We start from the raw sequence: 26,934 nt of genomic DNA, 5'->3' as shown, positions 1-26,934 counted from the left end.
AGAGAGAGAGAGGAAAGGGAGTGAGTGAATAAAAGAGAAAAACAAAGAAAGTGAGTGATCGGCAAAAAACGAGTGAGTGTGAAACAGAAGGAGAGAGAGGGGGAGAGAGAGAGACTGAGTGAGTGAATGAGTGAGTGATTGAGTGAGTGGGTGAGAGAGAGAGAGAGAGAGAGAGAGAGAGGGGGGGACTGAGTGAGTGAAACAGAATGGGAGAGAGCGAGAGGAAAAAGTTACATGAACGAAATTAAGGAAGAGGGAGGTAGGGCGAAAGAGCTGTGTAAATAGCGAATGAAAAACAGAGAGAGAGAGAGAGAGAGAGAGAGTGAGAGAGAGAGTGTGTGAATGAGTGAGTGAGTGAGTGAACGAGAGGAATTAAAGGCTAGAGAGAGATACTGAGTGAGTGAGAGGGAGTGTGAAACAGAATGGAAGAGAGCGAGAGGAAAAAGTTACTTGACCGAAATTAAGGAATAGGGAGGTAGGACGAAAGATCTGTGTAAATAGAGAATGAAAAACAGAGAGAGAGAGAGAGAGTGGGGGAGAGGGAGAAGGCGAGGGGGAGAGAGNGGGGGGGAGGGAGAGCGAGAGAGAGAGGAGAGATGGTGGTAGAAGGGGGAAGAGGGAGAGAGAGAGGAAAGGGAGTGAGTGGAAAAGAGAAAAACAAGGAAAGTGAGTGATCGGCAAAAACCGAGTGAGTGTGAAACAGGAGAGAGAGAAAGAAGCGAAAGGGAAAGTAAGTTACACGAAGTAGAATGAAAAAGAAAGAGTGAGAGTGAGGAAGAGAGGAGACATAGGATCCATCGGTAATGGTCAGAATGAGAAACTTGCCGCCATTTCACCACCTAGGTTTGGTAGACTAAAATGATCAGTATACAAGCTAAAAACTATGTAATTTGGCCATTTCCGATTAAACTGGACAGCCTACTCCTGGTGTCAGTCACATAGGTTCATGATCAACCTCAGTAATTCGGGGGTGTTTTATTTGGTCAATCATGACCTTTTTTTTCTTTCTTTCTTTAGCCAAGTCATGAGGATGGAATAAATTAAACTTTGGGTGACGAAGCGAATGAGTTACGTTTTAGTCACGAACTAACAGAAAATTTAACCAATCTAATTCGATTAAATTAATATATTTTTAGGCTTACGTTGCTAAAAATTGATCTGCCTTGAAGCCAATCACACAGGATTGTAACCAAGTAAAAAGTTTCTTTGAAATATAAGGAAAGCATGCTGGTACTTACGGATCGTCCGGAGTCAGGTGGACCGGCTCGTCTGTGAATTCGGGAGGGAAGTTGGCCAGGTCTCGATCCGAATCCAACCTCGGCTTGTACGGGGGCGTCACCTGCTTCTGCTCCAGCTACAAACAACAGAATAAACTACTTTTCGACTGTCTACACAAAGATAGTGGCGGGCCTAAAAAGCTAAAACATAATGCGAATATCGGGGGGGAAAAAATACGACGGAAATTGTTGGAAAATCGACAAATCACGGATCGTCCGCCGTGAACGTCAACGTGAGACTGGTGAACTGTCGGTCGAAGTTTTCCAAACAGTAGTGCGATCTGCCTGGGATAAACAGGCGACCAATTTTGTTTTATTTTCAGGAAATAAACAAAATTGAAAATTATAACTCCATTATTTATTATGTTCAACTTTCTTGAAACGTAAGCGTATAAACAAAAATGTATGACAATAAAATGTAAAAAATTCTAAAACAGAGAAAGAAAGGGAAAGTGTACAAAAAAGAGATCGAGGGGTAGACTGCCAGAAAAGGGCTTTCTGGTTTTCTAGAGAATGATCGTACGCTGACAAAAACACATGTCTCAGATAAATAATATCGTGATACTGTAATGAACGTGATATTGAAAAGTACAGATACAAATATATATCGATACATGAATAAAAAATAAAATGGATGGTGTAGGAGAAAAAACGGTTTGTATTATACATTCATAGTTAATTAAATATTAATTATTCTTATCTAACTGCAACTTCCGAAAATTTTACAAATAGTTTAAGGGCAATAGAAAGAAAGACTGATAAGAAAAAAGAGCTGTATAGATAGAGAGTCTAGAGAGACCACAGAAAAGGAACGAAAAAGAGAGATAGAGAGAGAGAAAGAGAGAGAAAAAAGCAAAGAAAGAAAAAAAGAAAGAGGGAGAGTGAGAGAATGAGTAAGTGAGAGGGAGAAAACGAGAGAGGAAAGAAGTGAGAGGGAGAGAATGAAAGTTGGGATAGTGAGTAAAATGAGAAAGAGAAAGAGACAGGGGAAAAAAGATATTTGATAAACGATTTCTGTTTACAAATCTCGCAAATTTAGGTCAATTTGAGCTTTTTCACAAGAGAGAGAGGGAGAGAAGACAGAGAGACAGGGAGAGACTGAGGAAGGGTGAGAGACAGAGGAGGAAGAGAGGGAGAGAGAAAAAAAGAGAAAGGGAAAACGTGAGTGAGTGAGGAGAAAGAGAGAGAGAGAGAGAGAGAGAGAGAGAGAGAGAGAGAGAGAGAGAGAGACTGAGAAAGAGCGAAAGGAAGAGGAAAGTAGTGAATGAATGAGTAAGTGAAAGAGAGAGAGAAAGAGAGAGCGTGGAGGAAGAAGGAAAAAGTGAGAGAGAGTGAGTGAGTAAGAGAAGTAAGAGAAGCGGAGAGATTGAAAATGAGAACAAAGAGATAAAGATATTGGAACGTAGAACAAAAGAGCATATAGATAAGGAATGCAAAATAGTGAGAGAGAGTGAAACCGAAGGGGAAAAAGGGAGAAGGAAAGAAAGAGGGAGAGAATTAAACGGAGTGAGTGAGTAAATGAGAAAGGAAAGGAGAGTGAGTGAGAGGGGACAGAGAGAGAGACTGAGGAAGAGCGTAAGAGAGAGGAAGGTAGTGAATGGATGAGTGAGTAAGAGAGATTGAAAATTAGAAAAAATAGATAACGATATTCCAACAAAGAAAAAATCGCAGCAAACATAGTGAGAGAGAGAGAGAGAGAAAGAGAGAAGGAGAGAGTGAGATAGAATGAGAGTTAGTAAGAGAATTAGTGAGTGTATGAGATAAAGAGAGAGTGTGATAGAATGAGATTGAGTGAGCGAGTGAATGAGGGAGAAAGAAAGAGAGAGAGAGAGAGAGAGAGAGAGAGAGAGGGGGGGACTGAGTGAGTGAAACAGAATGGGAGAGAGCGAGAGGAAAAAGTTACATGAACGAAATTAAGGAAGAGGGAGGTAGGGCGAAAGAGCTGTGTAAATAGCGAATGAAAAACAGAGAGAGAGAGAGAGAGAGAGAGAGTGAGAGAGAGAGTGTGTGAATGAGTGAGTGAGTGAGTGAACGAGAGGAATTAAAGGCTAGAGAGAGATACTGAGTGAGTGAGAGGGAGTGTGAAACAGAATGGAAGAGAGCGAGAGGAAAAAGTTACTTGACCGAAATTAAGGAATAGGGAGGTAGGACGAAAGATCTGTGTAAATAGAGAATGAAAAACAGAGAGAGAGAGAGAGAGTGGGGGAGAGGGAGAAGGCGAGGGGGAGAGAGNGTATAAATTCACTTTTTCACATCCTAAATGTATTTGTTAAATGTAAACAATGTTTGTAAATCCCAGGCCCTGAAGATGATCTCAATAAAGATCGAAACGTTGGCCATAAAGAAAATGTTTTTCTGAAACCTACATCACACCAGACCGCATCTCACGATTTCTGAATAATTAAAGATTAATTAATTGAAAAAAATTATTTGGTCAATCGGATGTCGAACTCTAATGGATATCATATATAATAACAGTAATTATTCAGAAATCGTGAGATGCGGTCTGGTGTGATGTAGGTTTCAGAAAAACATTTTCTTTATCGTCCCAACGTTTCGATCTTTATTGAGATCATCTTCAGGGCCTGGGATTTTATTTATTTGGCCCTGGTCTTCTGGGCTCAATAAAGATCGAAACGTTGGCCCGATAAAGAAAAAGTTTTTCTGAAACCTACATCACACCAGACCGCATCTCAGAATTTCTGAATAATTATCTATTAACTGTCACTAATCACCACACATATAATAACAGTAATATATATATATGAATTTAATAAGAAAACAGGAGGAAATATGTGGTGAGGCTCATATCCGTTATATCAATAAATACATAAAATATTATGTATTGAATTTAATTCGTATGCAAAATTGACCGAAAATTATCACTGTTTTGTTTCCAAGATTGCAAAATTTAAATAAAAGTGAGGTATAATCCTTGAGACAACCTTCATGTTAAGAATGGGATTTTTAACTAAATGACTATCAACATTATGTTTAATAAAGATAAAACATAATAATTTCATTTTATTTTTCAATTTTGAATGAAATATGATTTATTCAACAAGTTTATAATCGTGTACGTCACAGCCAGAATAGGAGACTAAACGTTGTAATACATGATAATCCCCATATCGATTTAGCAGATCACTAATTGAGCTTTAGTCCCGTTTCTAAATCCCATAATCTTAGACAGATTTAGGGAAGACGGGCAGGTATTACAGCTTGTCGAAACAATATCACTCCAGGCATTACAAGTAATGGAACTTACATTCGAGACAATCCTGTTGAGCCGGCCGGGCTAATTGCCCTCATTAAAATGTCAGTTCGGTAATAAGAGAAAAATGTAACAGCCGTTGGACCCGGTTCAATTAGGAAATGCCAAGGCCCGCCGGATGTTGATAGAAAAGTTTTTCCAGGAGAAGGGGAAAATTATGATACCTCTGGCGACATTAACTGGCCCCCTTGGATACTTAAACGCGCTTCGTTAAAGACAACACTGGATAAAACTCCCCTTTATTGAAGAGAAAACTTCGCTCGGGCTTTTAGTAAGTACATCTTAGCTTTGACGGCAAACTTTCCTATACGATTCTTCATTTGATAACGCCCTTGTGGTTCTTTTAATCTGCCTCGCGAAACGGCACCTTTTGAGGATCCATGAACAGAACAGGTCCTTTCCTTTTTTAAAACATCTAGAATTATTTATCCAAACTGTGCTAATCGTTTTAAATCGGGGGTGTCGGCGGCAAATGTTAAGGCGTTTGCACGGCGACTTGTAAAGGTATCAAGAGCACTGTCGATAGGTGACTCTTGGAGGATCGTAGAACAAGGATTTTACCCACCTGTTTAAGAATAGGGAACGAGAGAGAGAGAGAGAGAGAGAGAGAGAGAGAGAGAGAGAAGAGAGAGAGGGGGATGGGGGAGTGGAATTGAAGGAGAAATGAGTAAGTGATAGAGAATTATAAGAGGAAACGGGATGGCGAGAGAGAGAAGGAAAGAAAGAGGAATTGTGAGGGAACGAAAGGGAGAGGGAGAGAGTATAGAAGTGTAAGTGAAACGGGAGAAGGGGAAAAGAGAGAGTGAGTGAGAAAATGAGAGAGTGAGGAAAAAGAGGATAAGAGGGATGATGAAAGAGGGAGAAGTTGAAAGCGAAACAGTGAGTCAAAGATGAGAGAGGAAAAGGGGAAAGGAAGGAGTGAATGAGTAAGTGCGAGAGAGAGAGAGAGAGGGGGGGAGGGAAAGAAAGAGAGAGGGAGAGAGAGAGAGAGAGAGAGAGAGAGAGAGAGAGAGAGAGAGAGAGAGAGGCAGGGATAGAGGAAATAATGATAGTAATGATAAGTGATAGAGAATTAGAAGAGGAAACAGGATGGCGAGAGAAAAAGGGAAAGAAAGAGGAAAAGTGATAGATTGAGTAAGTAAATGAAAGTTAAAAGGGGAAAGGAAGGAATGAATGAGTGAGTAAGTGGGAGAGGGTAAACAAAAAGAGGGTAAGAGAAGAGGAGGAAAGAGGGAGAAGTTGAAAGGGAAACAGCACCTTTTGAGGATTCATGATTAGTACTTACTTCAACGCCTTTTCTTATTTTTTTTTATAACATATCGAATTATTTATTCAAAGAAAGAGAGAGAGATAGATAGAGAGAGAGAGAGAGAGAGAGAGAGAGAGAGAGAGAGAGAGAGAGANAGGAAGAGACAGGGATAGAGGGAGAGAAAGAAACAGGAGGATGGGAGAGAGAGAGATAGAGAGAAAGAGAGAGAGAGAGAGAGAGAGAGAGAGAGAGAGAGAGAGAGAGAGAGGAAAAAGAGGGAAGGGTCACACACAGTACCTTTTGAGGTTCCATGATTATTACTTCAACTCCTTTTCTTAATTTTTTATTTTTTTTTAACATCTAGAGTTATTTACTCAGACTGTTCTAAAATCAGGGGCGTCATTCGCAGCAACTGTTAAAGCCATGCCATGGCGACTCATCACTGTAAAGGTTCATATCACTGTCGATAGGTGACCCTCGTAGGACTGACTCGTTGAACAAGGGTCATACCTAACTGTTTCAAAGATAGCTATTGCGAAGAGGCTTACGATCTCATAAACAAACTGTTTTTAGCTTGGCAGCTAGTGAAATGTTTTGAAGGACCCATACCATTGCATCCACTACTCCTTAATTGGGTGCAAGGGGATTTCCAGGCGAAAAATAATGGAGCAGCCTGGCAATCACTCAGAAGCACAAGTCGATTGATGTCGCTTACGGTCAGCCGACCCCGCACGGCAGTCAAAACGACGGGTGTGCGAACAGTCACACAAACGAGGTCCCTTCCGTACGGTCGGGGGATGGAGCCGGATCAACTGAACTACAGGCGCAAGCATCTCCTAGGCCCAAATGCTTGCACTTACGGTTTGGATTCGTAGTGGTACGTGGGGAGACCCCTGGCGGGTACTCGGTGCGAGACGCCTGACCCGGTTGTTCTCGCAAACTGGCACAAAAACGGGAAAGTTGCACTACTCTGGGGGTTGTTGGCATTTCCACTTAAAACCAAAGCTGTCGTCGGAACGTATCCGGAAGTCCCTGCTATGGGGGCCCCTCCACTCGGGGGTAATAGAGTCTCCTTCTCTACCTACGGGAGTACGTACGGTGGGAGGTTCGGATCGAAATCATTTCGGCCCTTTGAGCCACTCGCTGTGCGGCACACGGTCAGGTGCATTGTTGGGCTGACCCACCCCTTCGGAGGGGGCAAGTGGGGAAGAAGCCCGTTCGGGTCTTTAGGGATCTGGACGGGTTTCTACACCGAGCACGCGGGCAAGCAGGTGCATCGCCTCTCATGATAAGAAACAAACGTCTGATAAGGCCATGTGCCAGGTGTGGGCGATAAAGAACCTCTAAAGACGACGCCCCCTCAAAAGCAACTTAATGTTTAAAAGTGAGCCCTGAATGACTTGGTTCTCTATGGTCCCTCCTAATTGAGCAATGCAATTCCTTCGCTCCATATAGAGAACGTATACGGAAAAGTATCAATCAGAGTTTTTCACTGAAGATGGCGCAATGCGTTTGAATAACTCAAACAACAAACCCGCGAGTGAAGACAGACCCAGTAGTGCCCATGTGCCGGTTCAACATGAATTCACCAACTCGCAGACCAAACCCCATCATCTACTAAAAGTATCAAATCACTTTCGATAGGTGACCCTCGGAGGATCTGACTCGTAGAACAAGGGTCATACCTACTGTTAAAAGTCAGCCCTGCAATAACATGATTCTCGGTGTCCTAATTGAAGGGTGCAATTCATTCGCTCCATATAGAGAGCGTGTAGAAATGTCATCCGGTACAATTGTGCTTGGGCATGACAGCAAATATTATTGCCTCTTCGAATCCTTGGAGGGGGGCTGTTTTATTGTATATAGTACTGATAGCTTTTTCTTCCTTTTCGCATACATGGAGAGTAAACGTATTTATTAGAGAGAATGTGTAGTGTGAGAGGACCTATGGTTGAATATTGAGTACCCTCAATTAGATTAGTTATAATCCATCAATACCCATACTCTATCACCTTAGTTGATTGAATCTGAGTGGATTGATGTAAACAGGAAAGAATGTATTTAAGAACGGGTGAGAGTGTGAGCCTATATTAAATACTTCACGTATTGTCAGCCACTGGAGTCTGACATCAGTGGCGATGTTGTCTTTAGTCGCGGTCATACGTTGTAGGTTGGTGTGTGAGACCATCGGGCTATCGGTTTTCCTTTCCGCGTTGTTTAGGCCTTTCTTCTTCCCCTCATTAAGTTTTTACAACTACCGGCGAAGTTAGGATCTTTTATTACAAAGTCAATCTCACCCCAAAGTGGAGAACCAACGAACGATGAAAACTATTTAGCTTATTGATTTATTCTGTTATAATCGGTATTCGGGGTTCTAGTTACTTTATTTATGACCAAGTTACATTGCGGTATGAAGCAGGGAAAAATATACAGCTTTTTCTCACAAATTTTTATATCAATGAATGTATATGAAAGAAGATATTTTTCCTTTACAGAACGATATGGTACGGTAAATGAGAGGGTTATACTTAAGAAAGTATTAGTGGGAACCGGCAATGTGGCAAAATGAGCAAAAAAGCACAACAGATGCTTCGTTTTTACTTCGAATTACGATTCTAGATGTCTTGAAACGCAAAGGGCCCATTTGGCGAAAGAAAAAAAAAACACGATAAACTAGGGATCGATTATATCATTTTCAGGTGCGGACATCCTGAGGTCAATTTTGATTAAGACATGTTGTACAAGCTTATCGAATGAAATTGATCAGGTTTCTTATTAGACTTTTTTGTATTTTACAGTCTGATTAGATTAAATGAAATTCATAAAGATCAAAGATAGCGATCAGACTGGAGTCGACAATTTTAATTTTCTGGAACGAAGGATCGTCTGAATGAAGTTGACGAACTAAGACGAACAGGTCTGGTCCCAGACAGATTGCCCGCATCTTTCCAATTAGAGGTTTTCCAGGGGAACCTTTTGATGTTTACCACCCCCGGCGCATTGGGCACTTGTTACATGGGCCGGAGGGTGAACTTTCAATAGTAGTAGTAATTGGGGACGGCGCCCCCGGTTCAATTGGAGCCTCCCTGTTTACTTCCTTCCCGATTTATCCACCCGGGTGACAAACATCTCAATGCGGTTGCGGGTCAATGCCCAAAACACTCAATGAACTGTCGTCATAGCAACCTCACCTTTCTTATCACCCTTTCGCGGATCCTTTCAGGGAAACCCTTCAACCTTTATGAACTAAGGTTGAGGTCTCCGCCATATTTCACTTTCTAAAAAAATCGAATTTTTAATCGCTAACGAACTACAAAGCAGCCAAAGTGACATTAAACGAACATTTTTAGTTTTAGAAAAAAATACGGCCAGTTTGGTCCAACTTGGTGTAATTTTACAGGTGTGGTCACATTCAGATGTGCACAAAATATGCAAGCCATGGGAAAAGAAAATTGGTACCTTTTGGCATATGCTTCATGGGTTGGACAAAAAATAAATGCCAGCTCAAAAATGAAGATTATGGATCAAGCGTAGGTAAAATTTAGCGATGCTTCAACCTTTCCTTCATTTCTCGAACCTTTTCCTGTGCCGAGCACTAGTTCAAGCAGATTTTCATCACCAGATGTGCCACTTCAATCCACATTTGGTCCCCACATTACTTTTTCTGTACAACTTTTCATTTATACCAAATGATGAAAAAAATGGTGAAACTGGATGAAAATTATGACCTTAAATGACCTCAAACCCATGACACCGCTGGTGTGTGTAAGCATATATTAGTTTCGTCCAGCTTCTCCATTTTTGTTGTTCAGGTCGAAAAGAGGAGTGTGCACGTTGCAATGAAAATTTAGAACACACAAGGAGCAGAAAATGAAAACCAGGTAAAAACGATGGACCTGGTAGGATTAGAGCATATTCGTTCACCCTACATTGCTCCATACTCTTGTTTTGTAGCGATGCTATTCATCCTTATACTTAAGAATCTAAGTAGCCACCAAAAGGCAAATATTAATTTTTTGTCCCTCACATTTCATGGTACTATCACTCAAAATAATTGTGGGCCAGAAAGGACAAGGGCATACCTATTCTCGTCAGTTCAATGTAAAATTTATGGATGCTTTATCAATAATAGAGAATTTCCCAATATTTATCAAGACACGCTGACTTTTTCTATGCTGGGCAATAGGCCAAGCAGATGTACACAAGAGATATGCTCGTCCTTCCAACTACCCTTTTTTATAGGATACCAAAAACTGGAGGAGTTCCCCCTGGAGCACTGCAGCTGTATACTACAGCTTATTTATTCTTGGATCCATTTTTGGGGGGCTCGCAAGACAAGTGTTAATTTGAACTTTCGGTGTGCTGGTGTTCTTCCATGGAAGAAACTCATTTTTGAAGGGGATTGGGACCAAATTCAGGATCGCTGAAATCCGATCCCGCCACAGACCTTCCATTGATGAGTGCCGAGTCGATTTCGTTTTCCGGTCCCCTTAGGCGTGAGAAAAAAAGTTCAGAGGCGACAGTGGGAATCGAACACACGACCGCGCCATCTACTAGCCGAGAGCCTGAGGTCTCAAGCTGCACGCACACCAGGTCGGTGGAAGCCGGAGGAAGTTGCCAGACTTCTGAAACCCGGCTCCGCGCCCCACTACCGGCCTAGTGTGCGCCGGGGCGGTCGGAAATCGGTGAGCTCGGGTATATTCAGCTGCCCTCGGACGCCATATTTGTAAAGACGAAGCCAACAATTGTGACGTGGGGACTCCTGGAAATGCAAAATCAACGCTAAACCGATGGAGAGGGAAAATTCGACCAACGCGGCCAAGAGCAGTTCCTACATAATGTGAGGACCTTCACAATTCCGCGCCGCACCACCGACTAGTCTGCGCCCAACTTTAACCGGCTACCGCGGTCCCTACCCAACTACTACCCTTTTGGTCCAAAATCCTCCAGGGTTTAAACAGCTAACAAAAGGCAAAATGCTGACGGCACAACTGAAGAAAAACTGGCCAAGCTAGACGAACAATGTGAAAATAAAACGTTCCTGCATAGAAGATACTCGGATTAGCCTTCAATGGCAGGATATAACTAACATAAGGCAAAGTGTGTATGCTGCTAGGAGAAAAATGGTACCTGCTTTTCCCACAGACCTAAGTGCATACGTCCATGATGATTTGAATATGGTCACAAAAAAACAAACCTTTTGTTATAAACAACGATGTCGAATAACCTAATAATATTCACCTGTGATAAAATTTAACACCCAACATGGGACTTCGGGTTGAGAACGAGTCTATACCATCAGAATGAGCGCCTGATGATGGGGGACGAGTCACGCCCGCACACACTCCTCCCGATAACATTGATCTTTCTTTTCTTAATTTCAATTTTCAAACTTAAACATGCCACTTAGAGCTGAGAATGTTGCGCGTGGTCTAGCACTTATTGATGATGGACGTTCCATCAGATAGCGGCCATTGCCATGGGAGTTTCCTACGAAACACTACGAAGTTTTCGAGCAACTGGGTTTTACCATGGAAGACCCTGTTCTGGACGCCCTAGGGTAACAGAACGACAAGATGGTGGTTTTTTGACTGAAAATTTTGCGAAACCGGCACCTTACTGTTATGCAAGAGGTGCATCAGCTCCAGCAAGTTCGAGAAGACCAAATTTCTGAACGCACTGCTCGAAGAAGGCTAAATCAGTATGGATTGATTTTGCCCCCTAAGAGGACCAGAATTGACCAGAACACACAGAGTTGCCATTTGCTCGAGACATAGCTTAGGTCTTCGAACGATTGGTCTGCTGCACTTTTTTCAGATGAGTGTAGATTTGCTCTACGATCTCCAGATGAGCGTGAGTATGGAGAAGGCGAAATTAAAGATACAAAGCTCGTAATTTTTCCAATAGCCTGTGAAACATGTGACAGAAAGTATTTATTAGCAAGAATGTCCAATGTGAAAGAGCTGTTTTGAGGTCTAAGTCCAAGTTAACATATAGAGGTGGAGATGTTTAAGTGAAAAAAGTAGAAAATGTGTCGATTAAGCGGTTGGAAGACAATATGGATAGTTTCTTCTCTTGAATTGCATAACCTGCAAATGGTTTAGTTATATAAAATACAGTAGGGATGGGACAAACCGATCACTCAATGAAACGAATCAGCTCTTTTTCTTTGCTACCCCAAATTAATCTTGCTCATAATTTCATGGGAAGACTTTGGCGGGTTTTTCGAATTTCACTGACGCTAAGTATTGGTGAAAAAACCTTTCCTGATAAAATCAATCTAGAAACTTGGGGAATTCGTGAAGTTTTTAAATCAGGCGACTTGCCAATTTTTTTCTCTCTAAATCACAAATGTTACACACAAGAAAAAAAAAACAAATTCATCGGAGATTATTCTTATCGTTTAGACGTTCTCGTGAGCAGGCAAATTTAAAATCTCATAATTATTATGCCTCAAGAGTAAAAATAAAAAATTATCGTATAATTTTAAAATAATATTTACGAGAAAAACGGTAATTACTAAAAGGAAAATACGCCCTGTACAAAACAAGCAAAAAGTCGACATAATAATGCAATAAGAGTCCAAAATTGGCGAATTGTATTATTTCGCTGACAATGGAATACAAATTTTTCCGACAATAAATGCTTGTTAGGAGGGTCCCCCTTTCTCCCTGGATTTCCTGAGCCGGGGTTGGTCTCATTTCTCAGTATAATTTCCGCACGACATGGCAATAAGGTGGACGTCCCTATCCGCGGCCCCGGGCAAGACGTACTTAAGCCAATCTGAGTTCACGCTTCGGCTGGTTTTGTTGCGTCCGATTAAACACAGGGTCTCCTCGTCCCTATTGATGAACTCGTTGTTTAGACCCGACGGCACGACATTTATTTGCCGAACAAACAAGAGGCCGGCTACAAACTCAATTTCATTATCTGTTATCGTTAATTGGAAAATGCCTTCTGACGAACCGTAGCAGGAAACCCGTGATGGAGTTTGTCCACCGTTTTCAATGTGTTAGACAAATGTTGAAACAATTACGCACATTTGCATTTTAAATTTTAAGGAAATATACACGTACAAATACAAAAAACAAAACACCCTTCTCACCTAAATGTTAAGAGTATTAGAGAGGGAGAGTCTTTCATTTCAACCAATACTGAAACATCACTTGACCATCTTCGCCCAAAAATTAGACATTACATGGAGAAATGAGTAGGAGATAGAGATAGATAGGTAGATAGAAAGAGAAGGAACGGGAACGAGGGAGAGAGAGGGAAAAAAAAGGAGAGTGGGAGAATGAGTGAGTAAAGGTGAAAGGGGAAAAGGGCGAGGGAAGGAGTGAATGAATGAGTGAGTGGGTGAGTAAGTGAGAGAGACAGAGTGAAGAGGAAGCGGGAGGGAGGGCGGGAGGGAGAGAGAGAGAGAGAGAGGGGGAGAGAGAGAGAGAAAGANGAGGGGGGAAGAGAGGGGAATAGAGAGAGTGGGGAAAGGAGTGAGTAAATGAAAGGTGAAAAGGGGAAAGGGCGAAGGAAGAAGTGAAAGAGAGAGAGAGAAAGAGGAGGAAGCTGGAGGGCGGGAGAGAGAGGGAAAAATAGGGACATTGGGAGAATGAGTGAGTAAATGAAAGGTGAGTGAGGAAAAGGGCGAGGGAAGGAGTGAAAGAGAGAGACAGAAAGAATAGGAAGCGGGAGAGCGGGAGAGAGAGGGAAAAAATAGAGAGAGTGGGAGAATGAGTGAGTAAATGAAAGGTAAGGGGAAAAGGGCGAGGGAAGGAGTAAAATGAGAGAGTAAGTGAGTAAGTGAGACAGACAGAGTGATTGAGATAGTTAGAGAGAGAGTGAGAGGAAAAAGAGGGAATGAGTGAAAGGGCCACAGTTCCTATTGAGGATCCATGATTAGTATTTCAACTCCTTTTCTTAATTTTTTTTATAACATCTAAAACTATTTATGTAAACGGTGCTAATCGTCTTAAATCAGTGGCGTCAGTGCCGCAAAGGTGCGTTTGCCCGGCGGCTTGTAAAGGCATGAAGAGCACTATCGGTGACCCTCGGATCTGACCCGTAAGAACAAGGGCCATTCTCACATGTTTAAGAATAGTGAAAGACAGACAAACAGAAAGACGGGGTGAAGGGGAAGGGAAGTGGGGGAGAGTGGGAGAGAATGAGAGGCAGGGATAGAGAGAGAAAAGAGTAAGGGGCAGAGAGTGAGAGGAAGAAGCGGGTAGGCGGAGAGCGGGGGAAAGCAAGAGGAAGAGTGTTGGAATGAGTAAGTAAGCGAAAAGAGAGAGGGGAAAAGAGAGAGGGAAGGAGTGAATAAGTGAATAAGTGAAAGAGAGAGAGAGAGAGAGAAAGAAAGAGAGTGAGGAAAAAGAAGAAATGATTGAAACAGTCACAGTACCTTTTGAAGATCCATGATCATGATTACCAGAACGGGAAGAATGGGTCAAAGGAACTCCGCTAAAGGCGGCTAGCTAATTCCTATTGGTACTCTGGCGCCTACAAAACCGACAAGTGCACGGGAGGTGGAGTCTTAGGGATGAACCCAAAGACCGAACTGAGGTAAACCTACGTAATAACCTACAGTTTTTCAGCGTGAAATCTTACCGATTGAACACTGCGCCAGGGAAATAAAAAGCATGATGCCTGACAGGCAGGCATAAATAAAGGCCCTAGACTCATACGAAGTGAAGGCAAAGAGTGTTTGGAACTGCATGGAGGCCCTGACGGAAGTCAGTGACACTAATGACCTGACCCTGGCATGGGGCCTAGAGGCAGCGAAAAGGTTGACATGGCCAAAGCCCTCTTGCCAACATGGACTTTTTCTTGAACCTTACAGTGGCTTAGCATCCTGCCACAAAAGAAGAAAATCTTAGAATCTTAAAAATTCTAGAAATCTTAAAATTGATCCTTAATGTTTCCAAAACCCAGAAGAACAATACCACAGGTATGAGGCCGCTTGCCGTCGTCGCGATGGTCTTAAAATGCATAAAAAGGAACACAAAAAGCAAAACAAACCATAAACGACCAAAGAGGGCGAGTGGTGGAACTCGTCTGAAAGCATACTGAAAGCATCGAGCATAGTTGATCAGTATAATGCCATGCAGTGTATTTCTCATCATCCTAATCTGTCCATTATCTCTGGTTTGGGTGTCTGACGTTTTTCACGATCCATCCTCAGTGGTTCGATTGTTGTTTTTTATTTCATCATTTTTCCTTTAACCAGTTCATGAGGATAGACAGTGTGATAGACCATGTCAGAGTAATGCGGGACCGCAAGGTCATTTTCTCTATTTCTCGTCAATATACACTATATTTCTATTTTAAAACCGGATACTCTGCTTAGTTGAAAAATTCTATTAAAGTGTTAAATGTTAATGACAAATTTGCCTGCCCGTCGAGTCAGGGATTTAAAGAAGTTTAAAACTGTCACACATCTGGGTAAAAGTCTGTGAGAAAAAATCGCAGAGTCCGTTAAAACTGCCAGGAGGAAAGGTTAATCTAGCTGACCTTTCACTTATCAAATAGCGACTAACTTGAAGAAGTTAGGGCAAAAGGTTCAATTAAACACGAAAGCTCAGAGATTTCACTTATAAATGTTCGAAACTTTCTCATAGAATTAACGCAAGATTTCAATCGTTAAATAAATAATTTCGGCCTAACAATAACAAATCTGTAATATATCAAGACAATAACTGGCGTTTTATAACTGGGATATTTCAAAACGGCCCGGACCACCCATAAACATAAACAAACTGTTTATAAAGGAATGAGGGGGATGGAGCGATTTTATGTCAAAAGAAAAATTTCCGAGTTAACCGCGTATGACATACGAGCGAAAAATAACCTGTAACTATAACTATGGCTATTCGATTTTATAGCTACGGTTATGACCCCGCCCATCTAACGACGTGCTCACAAGATTTTAAAGCGGCCGGTGGTACAGCATAAGCCCATCCGGTTTAATGGGTGCAAGCGTTAAGATTTATTTTTAAATACTGCGGTTTATTCACCCCGAGACAATTTACAAAGGGACCGAGGCGGGTGAACAAAACAGGTATAAAGGTCGAAAAATCGAGTGATTAGAGGGCAAATTATCGATTTTTTTTCATTTAAATGTATTAACCAACAGAATTTCCAACACAAAACACATTTATGGAATGACGTTGCAGAAAGAAAAAGGGTTTGGCAGTAAATCCACTAAAAATCATGTCAACCCACAACTGAAGATGGCGAGGAGCTGAAACTTGACTGAGAGATCAAAGAGCAATGATAGGCTGCCCAAAATGAAGAACCTTACACATAATATTGCAACATAATTCAGAAAAGAGATTTGAGAACGAAAACTCATAAAAGTAGCACAGATCATGAAATAAAACGCACGGCCCATCACTGATGATGGCGAGAAGCTGAAACTTGATTGACATATCAAACAGCAATGATAGGTTGACCAAAATGAAGAACCTTACACATAATATTGCAACATAATATGAAAAAGAGATTTGAGAACGAAAACTCTTAAAATTAGCACAGAGTATGAAATAAACGCACGACCCTTCACTGATGATGGCGAGAAGCAGAAACTTGACTGAGTGATCAAACAGCAATTATTGGATGACCAAAATGAAGAACCTTCCTTACACATAATATTGCAACATAATATGGAATAGAGATTTGAGAGTGAAAACTCTTAAAACTACCACCGACTATGAAATAAAAAACACGACCCTTCACTGATGATGGCGAGAAGCTGGAACTTTACTGAGCGATCAAATATTAATGATAGGATGACCAAAATGAAGAACCTTACACATAATATTGCATCATAATTCGGAAAAGACATTTGAGAACGAAAACTCTTAAAATTAGCACCGACTATGAAATAAAAAACACGACCCTTCACTGACGATGACGAGAAGCTGAACCTTGACTGCGTGATCAAACAGCAATAATAAGTTGACCAAAATGAAGAAGCTTAATTAATGGTATGATATTAATTGGTCAAGCGGACCACGAAACTAGTGAACTTACACGTAATATTGCAATATAATATGGAAAAGAGATTTGAGGACGAAAACTCTTAAAATTAGCACAGGACATGAAATAAAACGCACGGTCCATCACTGACGATGGTGAGACGCAGAAACTTGACTGAGAGATCAAACAGCAATGATAGGCCGACCAAAATGAAGAACCTTACACATAATTTCACTAATTTCGTGGCCCGCTTGACTAATTAAATCATTACAATTAATTAAGGTTTTTCGTCTCCACTAAAAGCCTTAATTACTTACACATAATATTGCATCATAATACGGAAAAGATATTTGAGAATGAACACTCTTAAAATTAGCACATATCACGAAATAAAACGCACGGTCCATCACTGATGATGGTGAGAAGCAGAAACTTGACTGAGTGATCAAACAGCAATTATTGGATGACCAAAATGAAGAACCTTACACATAATATTGCAACATAATACGGAATAGAGATTTGAGAAAGAAAACTTAAAATTAGCACAGATCACTAAATAAAACGCACGATTCTTCACTAATGATGGTGAGAAGTAGAAACATTACTGAGCGATCAAATAGCAATGATAGGATGACCAAAATGAAGAACCTTACACATAATATTGCAACATAATATGGAATAGAGATTTGAGAGTGAAAACTCTTAAAACTAGCACAAACTATGAAATAAAACGCACGGCCCTTCACTGATGATGGCGAGAAGCAGAAACTTGACTAAGTGATCAAACAGCAATGATAGGCTGAGCAACATGAACAACGTTACATGCAACATTGCTTCAATAGTGGTAATGAGTTACATTTGAGACCTAAGTCTTAAAATTATTGGGTTGTCCGGAAAATAATGCAGGATTTTGGTATTAAACAAAAAAAAAGAAACTAGTTACTTTAAAGCAATGTTCTTTAATCAAAATAATTTCCCATACTCTCAATACATTTCTCCCAACGTGTTGGTAACTTATTAATTCCGTCTGAGTAGAATTCAGAATTTTTAGAATTGATAAAGTCAATAAATGCATTTTCCAGTTCCGTTTGATTTTTGAATATTATGTGTTGTAAGTAGTGGTCCAGGTGTCTAAAAAAATGGTAGTCAGTAGGCGAGAGGTCCGGAGAGTAGGGTGGGTGAGGCAAAGTTTCATAGCCAAGCTCCAATAATTTTTGTGACGTTACACGTGACACATGTGGTCGAGCGTTGTCATGCAACAAAATGGGCCCTTTCCGATTGACCAAAGAGGGCTTCATTACTGCCAATTTCTGATGCATGGTATTAATTTGGTTACAGTATGATTCAGCATTGATGGTTTCGCCAGGATTTAAGAAGCTGTAGTGTATTAAACCAAATGAAGCCCACCATACCGTAACCATTACCTTTTTTTGATGAGTTGGGGGCTTTGGAGCTTCTCCTTTGTCGAGCCACTGTCCAGAACGTCTAGTGTTATCGTAGAGAATCCACTATTCGTCACATGTAACAATTCTGGCCAGAAATGGGTCATTTTTGTTTCGACAAAGAAGTGATGCACAAACATCAAAGCGCTGATTTTTTTGGCGATCGTTTAATGAGTGTGGAACCCAATTTTCGAGTTTTTTCACTTTTCCAATCGCCTTGAGGTGGTCAGCGACGGTCGTTTTACTGACTTTGAGTTGCTCTGCAAGTTCTCGAACAGTTGTTTTGGGGTTTTCTTCCACCACTGATCGCAGAACATCATCATTAAGAGAGGAAGGCCTTCCACGACCTTCTTCATCTTCAAGGCTGAAATCTCCCTCCCGAAATTTTTTAAACCACCTTTGCACAGTGCACTCATTAACACAACCCTCGCCCCAGACTTGGTTAATGTTTCTAGCCGTTTGGGCTCCGCTTCGGCCGAGTTTAAACTCGTAAAAGAAAATCGTACGAAATTCTCGCTTTGACATTATAAGGATGACTGAATTATTTCCAAGTAGCGGAATGCTACAGAGGTAAACAAACAATATCATTTGGAAGAGGATTAATAAGTGTTGACATTCATACAAATGAGTAATCCTGTAAACGTAAACAGAATATTTTATATAGATTTTTTTTAATGAAAACTTAAAATCCTGCATTATTTTCCGGACAACCCGATAGCACAGACCTCGAAATAAAACGCTCCACTCATCACTGATGATGTAGAAGCTGAAACCTGACTGAAAAATCAAAACAGCCATGACAAGCTGAAAAAAAGAACAACCTTAAACGCAAGAATTGCTCCAAATGTTGTAATGGTTACATTAACGTCTGAAACCGCATAAAATGAGCACAGACCCAGAAATAAAACGCACGACCGATCATTGAAGATGGCGTGAAGCTGAAACTTGACTGAGAGTCCAAAATAGCTATAATAAGCTGAAAAAAGAACGACATTACATGCACCATTCCCCTCGACGAAAGCTTTAATCCCTTATCATTTTGTAGTGAGTGTGTGTGAATAAAACGATTTTTGGTGCTTAGTAGTCATATGATTAGTTATAAGGCAGAAGCGAAAAGGGACTTTCGTATGGATGAGTACCATTGTCTCGCCGTCCTATCCGTCAGAGAAACAGTACCTCCGTCGGCTACAAATGTTCTGGATAACCGTATTAAAAGACACCCAACAAGCAGTTAGTGAAGTTTGGTCAAGAAAAATGAATGTGACTCTCCCTGATTGCTCCTCCTCCCTTCGGTGTAATAAATCCTTATAATATTGGAGGAATGAGACAGAGGGCGAGGAGGAGGGGTGACATGTGGAGATAATCTAAAACTGTCCAAGAAACTCCGGCACTAACTCTAATAAGAGGAAAGTAACTTGGATCTTTACAACTTGCCTCAGCCCTATCACTTTACCCCACACGCTGATTTCATCTATCACTCTTTCCAGGAATTGTACTTGTCTTCGGCTCCTTATCGTTTTACTTTTTATCTCACGGAACTGGCTAGCGTCTTCATACTTTTACTACGGTGGGGGGAGGGCGATCTTATGAATTTTGAAGCGTTATGACAAGGTTTCTCTGTTCTTCTGTTTACTCCGCAGGAAGGAAGGAATAACGTCAGAGATCTTTATCAGGCAAAACTTTTTTGAACCAACCAAAATATTTTGTTGCTATTTTAAGATTTTTTTTTTAATTTAACAGTCAAGAATTTTCACATTGATTTAGCCTTCGATCATTTTGGACTACCAATCGTCGCTGTATTGAAACTCTCAGACATATTCATTCAACTTCTCGCCTTCTTCAGTGATCGGTCGGTATTTTGTCATATGTGCCCGTTTATGCATTTTCGGATGAAAATTCAACTCTTGGGACATTTGGAAGCAACAGTGCTAGAGAGGACTCTAGGTTTAGACTGTCTATCTTCGTTGGTTTGATCTCTCAGTTGTTTCAGCTTCTCGCCGTCTTCAGTGGTCGGTCATGAGTTTTGTGTCGTGATCAGTGCAAATTTTAAGGGTTTTCACTCTCAAATCGCACTCTTTGTCACGTGTTGACGTAAAGCTCTTCATTCTGCTCAGCCTATCATTGCTGTTTAATCTCTCAGACAAGTTTCAGCTTCTCGCCATCATCAGTGAAAAGCCTTGCGTTTTATTTCGTGATCTTTTCCAATTTTAAGTATTTCTGTCTCAATTCTAACGCTTTGCCACATTTTGAGGCCATGTTGCATATTACTCAGCCTATCATTGCTATATGGTCCGTCAGTCAGTTTCAGCTGCTCGTTATCATCAGTGATAAATTGTGCGTTTTCTTTCGTGATCTGTTCTAATTTTAAGCGGTTTTCGCTCTCAAATCTAACTTGTTGCCACAATTTTAGGCAATGTTGCATGTAAGGTTGTTCATATAGCTCAGCCTATCATTGCTGTTTGATCTCTCAGTCAAGTTTCAGCTTCTCGCCATCATCAGTGATAAGCCGTGCGTTTTATTTTGTGATCTGTTCCAATTTTAAGTGTTTTTAGTCCAAATCTAACAATTCACCACATTTTGAGGCAATGTTGCATGTAAGCCTGTTCGTATCAGCCCATCATTGCTGTTTGGTCCCTCAGCCAAGTTTCAACTTCACGCCATCTTCAGTAATCGGTCGTTCTTTTAATTCGTGGTTATACTAATTTTATGCGTTTTCATATATAAACCTAACGATTGACACATTTTAAGGCAATGCTGCGAGTGTAAGGTTAGTCATGTTGGTGAGCTATCATTGACGTTTGGTCTCCCAGTTAAGTTTCAGCTTCTCGCCATCTTTAATTATCTTTGCTAATTTAAGCGTTTTCTGCCTTAAATCAAACCACTGCCATATCTGGAGTCCTAGACTAGGCCACACACTGACTCATCATAAACCCAGATCCATTATTTCAGTTACAACTGGCTGACTAATTCAGCAGGACAGATTTACCAATGGTAATCCTTTATCTCATAACCTCATTTTCAGTATTAGAAATATCGACTAATTTTTCACTCAAGTACACTCTGGATAGAGTTATGGTCTTGAAGAAGATAGCAAATTCAGTTTTTACTGCCAAGCTTTCGACCTATTGTAAGGTCATCAGGGCAAAACAATCTTAAATATGTCTATTGATTGACATTTAAGTTTTTTTTAATGGCGATCTCCATTTCCACGAAGACCGACTCAGTCCCACCATTGCCAAGGACTGTAACCAAGTCCTTAGGATTGTAACAGACCTTGGCAATATTGGGACTGAGTCGGTCTTAAAGGAAATTTGAGATCACCTGTAAAAAATTTAAATATGTTAATCTAAAGACATTTAAGATTGTTTTGCCCTGATGATGACATAAAATAGATCGAAATCTTGACAGTAACAACAGAATTTTCTTCTTCAAGATCATACCTTGATCCAGAGTGTTCCTCATGATTCCCTCATGTCTGTGAAGTGATGAACGGGATCTATCAGATATGTTTCAGCTACAGACCAACCGAGCGAGGAGAATCACATCAAGATTCTTTTTACTGTTTCGAGAATGACTCCTGGATATAGTAAACTTTTCAAAACCAATAGTTTGAAAACAATTAAAGAACGTAAAGAGAGCCATAAAAATCTCATGTGCAATTAACCTTTACAAAAGGTAAATTTAGGGTTTGGTTCAAGTGACGCAGAAACAAAGGTTGCATTCCATGCGATCATTAAAATGTTAATGAGTGCAAAGACTGCCCATAAGAAACCATAAAAGATCCATCCAATAAATCCTTTCAATACGAAAAACGCTTCTCAAGTTCAAGGGTACAGGAAGTTGGCTCTTAATCTCCGGAGCTTTACGATCATATTAAAAGTACCAAAGTTCTACAGAGAGAAAAAATCAACCAAGAGCATAATACACAGTGTGGAGAATGTACAGGCAATTATAATGAAAAGTGGTCGCGAAAAGTTTATTATTCCCCTGAACAAGTACAAAGGTTAATATTAACACTGGGCATAAAATTGGGCAGTAAAGTTGTGTTGTGTAAAATAATTTACTAGCAGGTTTATACTTTTATTCCTTTTTAGTACTTTATAACAACAACAAAATTCCATGTTATTTTTTCATTTGTCAATTGTGTTCCTATAATTTAAACAACCCTGACCACAAAAATTTTATTCTGCTTGTACAGAAATCCTAAATTGTTTAAATAATTAGATTCTATTTTCATGTGTTGTTTAGTTGCGACAGACAGTGGATATAATGAAAAACATTGACATCGGATGACATCCTGTGTGATATTTAACTTTGCGACTAACGTATTTAAAGCGCAGACAGGGGAAAGTTCTGACAGTAGAAAGCCTAATGGAACTTCACTAACAAACTACAGTTAGTCCCTTAACAGTGCTAATCTCATTTACATGAGGCTTAGTAGTTGAACAATTATAATACAAAGTAATGATCCAACGTTTCCAGAATCACAGTTGACGAGTAAATAATAGTTATTTAACTTTTAACCATTGAAAGAAAACACTTATGGTGTGTATCCCATTCGATAGTGCACTATTTGCTTTGGTAAGGGGTGGAAATATGCGATATTGAAATGTTAATTAAAAATCTAAATAACAAATTTTATCTATCCGTCTCTTTTTCCTTATAATTTTACTTTTTTTATTTTTAGACAGATTCAATTATCAAACGTTAAAGAGTTAAAGTTTATCTGACTGTCTTTTTTTCTTGTTTTTTCATTTTTCTTAGAATTTTACTTTTTTTATTTTTAGACAGATTCAATTATCAAACGTTAAAGATTTAAAAAACGTTAAAGTTTATCTTTCTTTTTTTCATTTTTCTTAGAATTTTACTTTTTTTTTATTTTTAGACAGATTCAATTATCAAACGTTAAAGACTAAAAAAACGTTAAAGTTTATCTTTTTTTTCGTTTTTTCATTTTTCTTAGAATTTTACATTTTTTTATTTTTAGACAGATTCAATTATCAAACATTAAAGACTAAAAAAAACGTTAAAGTTTATCTGTCTTTTTTCTTGTTTTTTCATTTTTCTTGGAATTTTACTTTTTGTTATTTTTAGACAGATTCAATTATCAAACGTTAAAGACTAAAAAAACGTTAAAGTTTATGTCTGTCTTTTTTTCTTGTTTTTTCATTTTTCTTAGCATTTTACTTTTTTTTCATTTTTAGACAGACTCAATTATCAAACGTTGAAGACTAAAAAAACGTTAATCTGTCCGTCTGTTTTTTTTTCTTTTTTTCTTTTTTTCTTTTTTCATTTTCCTTAGCATTTTACTTTCTTTTTTTTTAATTTTTAGTCAAAGACAATTATCAAACGTTAAAGACTTAAAAAAGTTAAAGTTTATCTGTCCGTCTTTTTTTTCTTTTTTTTTTTCATTTTTCATTTTCCTTTGCATTTAATTTTTTTTTAACTTAGTTAGACAAAGAATCAATTACTAAACGTGAAACTTTAATTATTACATAAAAATATATACAAATGAAGTGGGTGTATTTTTGTGCCTGCCAGTGTATACTGTATTTTTCTTAATAACCCTCTTTCAAAAAAAAATAAACAAACTGAAATAAACAAAATTCAATTTTAAAATCAGATTTATTCAGCACTCTTACCGTTTCCCATTCGATGCTTTTGAAGAACGGGTGGTTCACTATATCCATAAAGCCAGACTCTCTGCAGCAGCCAAGCCTGTCCTCGGGCTTTTTATTGAGGAACCCTTTAAGTACGGAGGCAGCTTTTACCGACAGCGAACGGGGAATACGGATGGTCTTTTCCAGAATGACTGAAACAAATTTAAACCGTACCATCAAAAACTGTACAAGCCGGTACATGTAAGAGGCAGTCAGGATAATCTTTAACAATAATTTATTATACAAATAAATTCTGATTTTAGTTAAGATTCTTGATAAGCAATAATTGTTGTCACAAAAATGTGATCAACCTACATCATGTTTAATTACCTTACATATTTCCTTCGGCCATTAATATATTCTTTAACATGATCTGTATCTTTATTTTACTTGCTTTAATCTGCATGTCTGTTTAATCTGAACATGTTTTAATCGGCAGAAATAATTTTTTCAGTTTGCAATTTTTGTTTTTATTTTTAATTAAGTAATTTTGACTTTGCTCACTCCAAACTCTACGCTGATTTTGCTGCTTTTTACAAATAGAAATTAATGCCTGCCTAATTAATATCAATGCCCAAAAGAAGAAATAAATTTAAAAGTTCTGTTTTCCCCTTCCGTAATAAAAAAATAAATAAATTTACCTTGGAATAAATAATCTTCCGTATTTTGATCTGGGTTTTCAGAAGCTCCAGCAATATCAAACGGACTTCTTCCAGCAAGCATCTCGTAAAGGAGAACTCCTAAGGCCCACCAATCAACACTGAAAAATATAAATAAGTTATCATTAATAAATCGAATTATGGTTTAAGCGTGTCAGGGGAAAACTCATGTCCAATGGTTTAAATTTTACAGAAAAGAATTATTTGTTTGTCTAGAAAATAATGCAAGTTTTCTTTCAATTACCGCAAAAAGTGAAAAAAAATTCGTTTAATCCCAATAATTTGCTTCTTCACTAAAGTAAACAGAGTAATTGCCTTTGTTTACATTCTGTCATTGTTTGACTTAATTCCTGGAAGTAAATAAATTTTACAATAGTACCTACTCATCACATTCATATTCCATTCAAAATGAACTGAAGAGCATATTTTTCCAATTAACGCAAGTTGATATTACGATTGCTTTATTGATAGTGACGGTATTGTTCATCGTGCAGTCCAGTTGTACTCCCAAAAATTTCCTGATCGCCCCAGAGTATGGATCAATTTAATGATTCATAACCAAGAAACCAGCAGCGTAATTTCAACGAGGAGCTGAATGTTTTACTGCATGTTCTCAAAAATCCTAATCCCTCTCTCCGAAGTATTGGAAGGGTTTTAGGTTTTTCAAAATATAAAATTAGAGATGTACTCCGACTTACAATTTTAAGCCGTATCACTCTCATCTCTAACGTTCCTTGGAAGCAATTTTGGACGCTGAAGAAAACTTTCCTCCATACATCCTACAGACTGATGAATCCAGTTCACTTTTAATGGCATACTAAACCGTTGGAATTTTTGAATGTGGGCAGAGGAAAATCTGACAATTTCGTACTCTTGTCATCATCAGATGGTTTACAGTATCAACGTTTGGTGTGGAATTCTCAGAAATAAATTAGTAGGGCCTTATTTCTTCAAAAATAATTTAAATGGTGCTCAGTCCCCCAATGTTTTTGAGGAAGGTTTTACCAACAATATTAGATGATATTCTGTAACAACGACAAAGAGTGATTCTCCAACAATTCTTTGCAGTTGAGACTTTATTTGAAACGTCACTTCTGGGAGAGGTGGATAAGACCTCATGGCTGGATCCTTGGTCACTCGATTTAACACCATATGACTATTTTCTGTGGGGGTATTTAAAAAGCAGTGTCTACCCAGCATCCTCAGTTAAAGAACTGCAAGGATAGAAAATGCTTGTCAATTCATCTCCGCTGACTCTATCGCTCTGACTATCAGTGAAGAATGGTTAAAAAGAGCAAATCTTTGCATATTTACGCTAGGCAGACAGTTTGTACATGAAATGTGATTAATAAATCGCAAACCAAATTGCTGATTTTTCAAACTTTTTACCAAAATTTTGTCAATTATTTTGATCAATTTAAAATCCTATTGCACCGTTTTTTTCAGTGTAAAAAAAAAATCTTTTAAAATGATTCAAACCCATGATCTTCGGCTCAATATGCTCTAATCACTTGAGCTATTTTATTTTATAGTTATTTATTTACTTCATAAGTTGCCAGGATTCGAATCATGATTAAACGACATTTGAAAAATGGCAAAAAGAGGGAAAATTGCAAAGGTTGTAAGTTGGGATGAGGAGTTGGTGTTTGAGTAGATCAAAGTCACAATAGCTCAAGTTCAAATCCCATTCATGATACTAACTTTTCATCTCAACTAAGACCTTAAATAAAAAGAATACTTCATTGAAATTTTTATTTGTTTTTGATTTTTTCCTTTACACTATAATTGTATATTTAGAATTAGATAATGAACATTTTCTTTTTAAATGTCTTAATTTTACAACCAAACCTATTTTTGGTATGCAAAAGATTAATAAACCTAAATACAATAAAATTTAAGGGTAATGCGTTAATTTAGTCCATTAGTGCAGTTTGAAATAAACAACAATAAAACAGTGTTCAGTTTATTTTATTTTTTTAATTTGTATGTATGTATTTATTTATTTAAGTGTATCAGGATGGACGATTTTTTTTGTCCCGGACTTTACACTACTTGAGAGATGGCCCTGTCATAAAATATTCATCAATTCTTTTGTGTTTAGCACATACTGATTTTTTGTTGTGAGAATTTTCACGACTTATAGAAAATAAAGTAAATTTGTAAAATCACTTATATTTTTAATTTTTATATTATTTATTGCTAGTACGTTACCTGAATCCGTAGTCTTCTCCTCTGAGAATTTCTGGAGCAATATAATTGGGTGTACCGCAGAATGTTGCTGTAGTATCGCCAGGCCTTATTCCTTCTTTACACATACCATAGTCCGTCAGTTTGATATGGCCTTCATGGTCCAAAAGAACATTGTCCAATTTCAAGTCTCGGTATATGATTCCTTTATTTAA

At 38.9% G+C, this 26,934-nt stretch overlaps 1 protein-coding gene across 5 annotated transcripts in view; it reads right to left on the bottom strand.

Annotated features, from left to right (window-relative positions):
- Positions 1 to 26,934, bottom strand: part of LOC106668003 (atypical protein kinase C) — a 341,008-nt gene that overhangs the window by 158,885 nt on the left and 155,189 nt on the right. For all 5 annotated transcript variants that reach the window (XM_024224864.1, XM_024224866.1, XM_024224863.1 and 2 more), the window contains 4 exons: positions 26,744 to 26,924; positions 24,515 to 24,633; positions 23,856 to 24,025; positions 1,239 to 1,354 (listed from right to left, as the gene is read on the bottom strand). In XM_024224864.1, coding sequence (XP_024080632.1) covers positions 1,239 to 1,354; positions 23,856 to 24,025; positions 24,515 to 24,633; positions 26,744 to 26,924 — 586 coding nt within the window. The remainder of the gene's footprint in view (positions 1 to 1,238; positions 1,355 to 23,855; positions 24,026 to 24,514; positions 24,634 to 26,743; positions 26,925 to 26,934) is intronic.

This window comes from Cimex lectularius, unplaced genomic scaffold (genome assembly GCF_000648675.2).
Source record: "Cimex lectularius strain Harlan isolate CLEC.00 unplaced genomic scaffold, Clec_2.1 scaffold88, whole genome shotgun sequence".
In the NCBI taxonomy this organism is placed as follows: domain Eukaryota; kingdom Metazoa; phylum Arthropoda; class Insecta; order Hemiptera; family Cimicidae; genus Cimex; species Cimex lectularius.
Note: the sequence above shows the minus strand (reverse complement) of the source record. Positions and strands in the feature narration are given on the sequence as shown.